Source organism: Hevea brasiliensis, chromosome 17, assembly GCF_030052815.1.
Source record: "Hevea brasiliensis isolate MT/VB/25A 57/8 chromosome 17, ASM3005281v1, whole genome shotgun sequence".
NCBI lineage: Eukaryota > Viridiplantae > Streptophyta > Magnoliopsida > Malpighiales > Euphorbiaceae > Hevea > Hevea brasiliensis.
The window spans coordinates 45,854,110-45,861,876 of NC_079509.1; the positions used below are offsets into that span (position 1 = coordinate 45,854,110).

At 35.4% G+C, this 7,767-nt stretch overlaps 1 protein-coding gene across 1 annotated transcript; it reads left to right on the plus strand.

The window, feature by feature from the left end:
- Positions 1-6,403: 6,403 nt before the first annotated feature.
- On the plus strand, positions 6,404-6,910 carry LOC131175285 (secreted RxLR effector protein 161-like). Its single transcript, XM_058139003.1, has one exon. The coding sequence runs from the start codon at positions 6,404-6,406 to the stop codon at positions 6,908-6,910; it is 507 nt and encodes a 168-aa protein (XP_057994986.1).
- The last annotated feature ends 857 nt before the right edge of the window (positions 6,911-7,767 follow it).

A 7,767-nucleotide genomic window follows, 5' to 3' on the forward strand; every position in this document is an offset into this window, starting at 1 on the left:
TATGTCAAGAATCAGATTTCAAATGAGTGTATAAGATTCCACAATAAGGGGTTTGACTCAACCATGACCCTTAATGGGATTGGGATATAATACGGAAGGATTTTAGTGTATGGTAACGTATGATTAAATGTTCATTTTAAGGTAAACCTTATTGCTAATTAGGTGGCCATGGCATGCTATGCTAGGCGTCAACCATGGTCTATGAGATGCCTAAAATGATTTGGGAAAATCATTTATGGGTTGGAAGAGTTCCAATGATATTAAGAGTTAATATCATTTTTCATTGCCAATTAGTAATGAGCCTAGTAAGTCACACTCCTACACAAGTTAACCACCAACTGAATTATGATTTAATTAATTGAATAGATTCGGTTTGCAAAAAGATTGCAAAATCCCTAGCATGACTTGAAACCAAATCTTGAATATTGGATGTAAGATAAAAATTGAATTTATATTTAAAGAGTTTAAATATGAATTCAATATTGAGATTAATTAATTAATTAATTTATATGTGATATAAATAATTTGAGAGAGAGATTATAATTTTGGGTTGAGAACTCAAAATTCAATAAAAGGGCAAAATGGTAATTTCACATGGTGACACGTGGTACCATGTGATGGTGACACGTGGCACCTATAGAAATGTGCCACTTGTCTTTCATATGATGGAAGATAACTTTTTTATGATTTAATCTTGACTTTACACTTGTCATAATGTGATTAAAACAAGAAAAAGCAAGATTCAATCTTAAAGTGACATGTGGCAACCATTTAATGGTTTTTGTCTCTTGTATATAAATATAAGATAAGAAGAGGACCAAGTAAGTTGACTCTTCTTCTTCCTTGGGACCTTGGACGACACTCTCTCTCTCTCTCTCTCCTTCTTGTGTTTTTCCTCCATTAATGATAGAAAGAAAGCTTATTTATTTCTTGAATCAAAGACACTAGAAAAGGTTTCTAGCTCAAATACATCCATAGAAATCACCTAAAGCAAATACCCTAATTGTTAGTGGTTGGCAAGTATCAAAGAGAGGACTTGGGTTGTCTAAGGTGATCTTGGTGGAAGCTTATGATGGACAAGCTAGAGGAGCAACAAGTGATGCTCTTGGAGACTACAAAAGGGAGCAAGAAGTTTGATTCTGCGCCCCTTCAGGTTAGTTATCTTTAAACCCTCCTTTAGTTAGGGTTTGCTAAGTTTAATTGTTAAACCTCAATCCTTAATGGAAAATGAATCACAAATGCATGTTAAAAGAGTGTTTTGACATGCTTTAGGGCATTAGAGAAAGGCTAGGATTATAATACACTTGTACGTATGCATGAAACCCTAGATAAAATTTTTGAAATCCAACCTCTAAGGCCCTAATCACGCTTCCCAAAACTGCCATCAATTGATATTAGAGCCACTATATTTGCCATTAGGATTGATTATGGGACTTAATTGTATGATTGGATGAGATTTGAATTGAAAAAACCCTAAGAAAACCTCATTGCCGTACGAAACACGGCCTGGGCGCAAAAGTGGGTGTTTTTGGGTTTGTGGCATAAAAAATGGGTAGAAGGTTACACGGGCTATGTTACTGATTAACACGGGCTGTGCTTTTGCACCACACAGGCCATGTAATTTGGCGCCTCAGGCCATGTAACTGTTACATGGGTCGTATTGTTTTCACACGGGGCGTGTTTTACATGGAGGGCATATTTTGGCAAATTAAAAGGTTTTTATGTAATTGTTGTGCAATTTGAGACCCTAAATTAAGCCTAGACCTAATTAAATTGTGTAATTAGGATTTCCAATCAAACAAATAATATTTTGAAAATTGTTTTCATGAAAATTGAATTTGGGAAGGGTTCTTAAATTTCAGATTAATTTGAATGAGATTCAAATTTAGTTATAAATTGGATATATGATATTCAATTTAATTATGCATATATATTTATGTTTAAGTGTTAAATGTTAATATGCATGATGGATGATCATGGATAATGAATGACTAATGTGATTGGATTTATTTTTTTTGTTCTTCTTTGGGATGTAATAATTAATTTTATTTATAGAGGCATGTAATATAAGTGTTATATTACATAGGATGTAATTTCATTTTTTAAGGACTAGGGTCCATATTCTTGTAAATTCACCTTGGTGTGCCAAGGGTTACTTTGTAATTGAATTGCAAGAAGTATGAAGAAATCAAGAGTATTAGTGGAACCAGTGGGAGCACATCAAGATCAAGAGTTGATTTATGTACTCCGTCAGCATCTCTTGTAATAGAACAGATGAAATGCACCTAGGAAATGCCTTAATTCAATTCTTGGTGGCTCAAAATTGAATCCCTTAGAAAGTCCATGATCATACCATTTTGTTTATTATCCATGTATGCATGAGATGTATATGAATGGATGCTTGTATGAGATATATGCATGCCAAATGGATAAATGTGCAAAGTGAGACCTTAATAGTAATTAAGCCGACCACAAAATCTTCTAACAAATGATTAAGTTGGTAATGATATAATTATGGTAATTATATCATGGCTCTCCATTAAGGCAATTAAATTTGGAAATTTTAGATACTTAGACTATCGACTATGTTTACATAGGGATGGTTTTTGTAGTCTAAGAGATTTTCTAAATTTAATTGTTAAAGCATGTAATGTTGTGAGCATGTGGGTACTTTGGTGATTAAGAATAGATGTACCTGAGGTCATCAAGGTTCAAACTTCCATACTCACTGGCCTAGTGGGCTCAACTTAACTAATGCAAGAAAGGCCAAGAATGGATGTACCTGAGGCTTTGAGCATTAGGAGCCAAATTTATTGATTGAATTTCACATAAGATGTGATGAGCAAGTGTTATTCATTTATATGTTGTTAAAAGTATCCAAGAAAATGTGATTTGATGATGGTTAACAATATATAAGAATTCAATCACCCACTAGAAATCCATCAAACTAGGATTTCTGTTTCCTACTATGGAAGTGTAGGATTCACCAAGTTAGTGGGAGGACCAATTTGATTAGAAGACCATAATCATATTAGTGGTTTATTTACTTGATACAAGATAACTAATTTGAATCTTGCTTTTTCTACAGTAATTGAATATTATAATTATGGCACAAAGGTCCAACCCGTTATCACGTTTATTAGATGAAAATAGGCTCACCGGACCTAACTTTTCTGATTGGCTAAGGAATTTGAGAATTGTTTTCAATCTTGAGCATATAGGATACGTTTTTTTATTCTAAGATTCCTAGTGCACTACCACCTGAGGCCACAGAAAAAGAACATGACACTTTGAGAAAGTGGCATGAAGATGACATGTAAGCCAAGTGCTATATGCTTGCTTCAATGACTAATCAGTTATAGAAGCAGTATGAGAAAATGAAAACATCTTCTGAAATACCGAGTCACCTTCAAGAGTTGTTTGGTGAAAATAGTAAGTTGGCTAGATATGAGATATCTAAACAACTATTCAGAATGAAAATGCATGAAGGCTAGGATGTGGGAGAATATGTCCATACCATGATTCAGCTTATAGAGTAACTGGAGGTATTGGATTTCTCTATGGACTTTTCTCTTTAAATGGATTTGATCCTTCAATCCTTGCTAGAGTCTTTTGGAAGATTTATCACAAACTTTCATATGACTAAACAAGAATGCACTTTAGCTGGTCTTCTGAACATTTTTGTGATTACCCAAGGCAATATGCCTGGCAGGAAGGGAAAAGAAGTGGCACTTGTTGCTTCTTCTTCTTCTGGTAAGACCAAGAAGAAGAAGAAAAGCAATAAGAAGAAGCCATCTTTTGTTCCTGGTCCTTCTGGTAGAGTGGGCAAAAAGAGCCAAACTATGAAGAAGAAGGTGGAAGCAGCTCCTGCTGACAAGGGAAAGTGTTTCCACTGTCAAAAGGATGGGCACTGGAAAAGAAATTGCCCAAAATACCTAGAGTTGGTAAATAACAAGAAGGCAAGACCTTTTGAAGGTATAGCTGTTTCTTATTTCTTAGATTTTGGTATTGCTTATCATACTAATTCTGCTTGGGTCATTGATACTGGTTCTAATTAACAAATAATTTCTAATGTGCAGGAACTAGTAAATCATAAGAGCTTGGATCAAGGAGAAGTGAGGCTGAAGATTGGTGATGGATCAAGTGTTGATGCCAAAGCCATTGGATCTATTTCTCTTATTGTCCATAGTCATTTTAATGATAATGTTTTGTATTTAAAGGATGTTTTGTATGTACCCAACATGTATAAAAATGTCATTTCTGTATATAGTTTGACTAGAGACGATTATGAATATATATTCATAAATGATGTATATACAGTTTATTATGCTAACAAAATTATATGTTTGGGTTACTTGCAAAATGGACTTTATTATGTTGATAATGAATGCAAAATAGATCCAAGCACCGAATATGAAATTAATGCAACAAAAAATATCAACCTTAATCTAAAACAACTTTGGCACTTGAGATTAGGTCATGTAGCAGAAGATAGGATCACTAAGTTGGAAAGGATGGGGATTTTACCCACTTTAGGAATTGAACCATCACCAACTTGTGAGTCCTGCCTTTAGGGCAAAATGACTAGATCTCCCTTTGTGGGACAAGGGCAAAGAGCTAAAGATATTTTGAAACTCATACATAGTGATGTGTGTGGGCCATTTAGAAAAATGGCTAGAGGTGGATATAACTACTTTATTACCTTCATTGATGATAAATCTTGGTATAGGTATTTGTATTTAATGAAATAAAAGTCTGAATCCTTTGAAAAGTTCAAAGAATTCAAGGCTGAAGTAGAAAATCAAACAGGAAAAAGTATTAAAGTCCTTCGATTTGATCGGGGTGGTGAATACTTAAGTACAGAGTTTGATGAGTTCCTTCGGGAACAGGGCATAATTTCACAATTGACCCCTCCAGGTACACCACAGTTGAATGGTGTGTCGAAAAGAAGAAATCATACTTTGTTGGACATGGTACGCAGCATGATGAGCTTCACTGATTTGCCTATTTCCTTATGGGGATATGCATTAGAAACCGCACTGTATATTCTTAACAGAGTTCTAACTAAATCAATTTCCTCCACACCATATGAGATATGGCAAGGAAGACAACTATCTCTTAAACATGTTAAGATATGGGGTTGTTCAGCTTTTGTCAAGAAGCTGAAAACTGATAAATTAGAAACAAGGTCCGAAAAAGGTAGATTTGTTGGATATCCAAAAGATAGTTTTGGATATTATTTCTATCTTCCACAATCACAAAGAGTTGTGATAAGTAGAGATTCAATTTTCTTGGAAAAAGAGTTTCTTTAAGGAAGTGGCAAAGGAAGGAAGATAGAATTGGAATTAGAGAATTCCACAAATAACCAACAACCTACACCTATGGATGTTGATCCAGTGGGAGAGCTTATGCCTATAGATAATACATCCACAACACTGGTTCTTCATAAATCTAATAGAATATCTCATCCACCAGAGAGATATGGATTTCTTCATGAGAATGAATAAGAGTTGTTTATTCATGAAGAAGTTGATCATGGTGATGATCCTACAAGTTATCAGATATAGACTCTTTAAAATGGTTAGAAGCCATGAAATCTAATATGGATTCCATGCAAAAGAACCAAGTTTGGGATCTTGTAGACTCACCTGAGGGTATTGTACCCATAGGATGTAAATGGCTTTTCAAGAGAAAGATTGGTCCTGATGGAAAGGTAGAGACCTTCAAAGCTAGGCTTGTAGCGAAAGGGTTTCGCCAAATAGATTATGAAGAAACATTCTCTCCCGTAGCCATGCTTAAATCCATAAGGATTCTTCTAGCTATTGCAGCACACTATAATTATGAGGTTTGGCAAATGGATGTCAAAATCGCTTTTCTCAATGGTGTTATTGAGGAAAATATATACATGGAACAACCTAAGGGTTTTGAATCCAAAGAAGGTTCCAAAGTGTGCAAGCTTAAGAGATCCATTTATAGTCTTAAGCAAGCTTCTAGAAGCTGAAATAAACATTTTGATGAAGCCGTTAAAACTTTCAATTTTATTCAAAACATTGATGAGCCGTGTGTGTATAAGAAGACTAGTGGGACTATGACTACCTTTCTAGTGTTATATGTGGATGACATATTACTAATAGGCAATGATATTGGTATTCTAACATCTATAAAAACCTAGTTGTCAAGTACTTTCTCTATGAAAGACCTTGGGGAAGCCACCTATATTCTGGGAATTCGGATCTAGAGAGATAGACTGAAAAGAGTAATAGGTTTATCGCAAAGGCTTTGCTTAGAAAAGATGTTGAAGAGGTTCAGCATGCTTGATTCCAAGAGAGGAATGTTATCAGTTAGGCATGGAATTCACCTTTCTAAGGAATAGTCTCCCAAGACTCCTGAAGAAAGGGAAAAGATGGCCAAGGTTCCTTATGCTTCGGCTATAGGAAGCCTAATGTATGCCATGCTGTGTACTAGGCCTGATATTGCCTACGCTATTAGTGTGACTAGCAGGTTTCAATCCAATCCAGGTTTGGAACACTGGATAGTTGTCAAGAATATCCTTAAATACTTGAGAAGAACTAAGGATTTATTCTTGATATATGGAGGAGGTGAGCTTCAACTAGAAGGATTTACAGATTCTGATTTCCAATCAGATATTGATGATAGAAAGTTTGTCTCAGGGTTTGTATTTTTGTGTAATGGAGGCACTGTTTGTTGGAAGAGTTCCAATCAGACAACTATAGCAGACTCCACCACTGAAGCCGAGTATGTTGCTGCATGTGATGCTACAAAAGAGGCTATTTGGATCAAGAAGTTCGTTTCAGAGCTGGAAGTGGTTCCTTCCATTGAGTTAGCAGTTCCTCTTTACAGTGAGAACAATGGAGCCATTGCTCAGGCAAAGGAGCCTAGGTCTCACTAGCAATCCAAACACATAGAGCGGCGATTTCATATTATCAGAGAGATAGTTGGAAGAGGCGATATTGCCATGTAGAAAATAGCTTCTGCTGACAATCCGGCTGATCCATTAACCAAGGCCATGACACAGCAATAGTTAGACAAATATCTTGAGAAGATGGATCTTAGATACTGTAGTGAATGGCTCTAGGCCAAGTGGGAGATTGTTAGTTATGTGTGCCCTAGAGCATGCACTAATCTTGTAACTTGTAAACAACATTGTAAATATTATAATGGCAATGAACATTTCATTTAAATGTTATGTGTGTTTAATACCATATTTATTTGAAATTGTTCATTAGCAATATGTTACGTGTTCTATTCTTATGAGATAAGAATATTAGTGACAGAATACATGAGACATTTGTTATAAATTAGAGTTCGCAACTGAAGAATATTTTGGTGGGCACATTATATCCGAAGAGCTGTCACCTCTTTTTATCTCTATTGATCAGTATGAGATACTGATGAATATGGAATTGTGAGCCTCATGCCATCTGATATGAGATATCGGGATAAATATAGTGGACACTTATGAGATAAGTAGGTCAAACTTATGACGTTCAGATAACATGAACATGGCATTTACTCGAGTCAATAAAATGTTATCTGTGTCATACTAGTGCATATAATTCTTAGACCTGAGATGACACAGTTGTCTCTTATATGAGTGGTTTGAGTTTGATACCACTTACATATCTATACTGTGTATGGATACTTCGGTGTGTGTTGGCTTAGATTAGTCATATGTTACGACAGTTGTTCAGTCAAGAGGGGATCTGTAGCCTTGAGTAAACAGGGTTAAATGTCCTCTGCGGATTT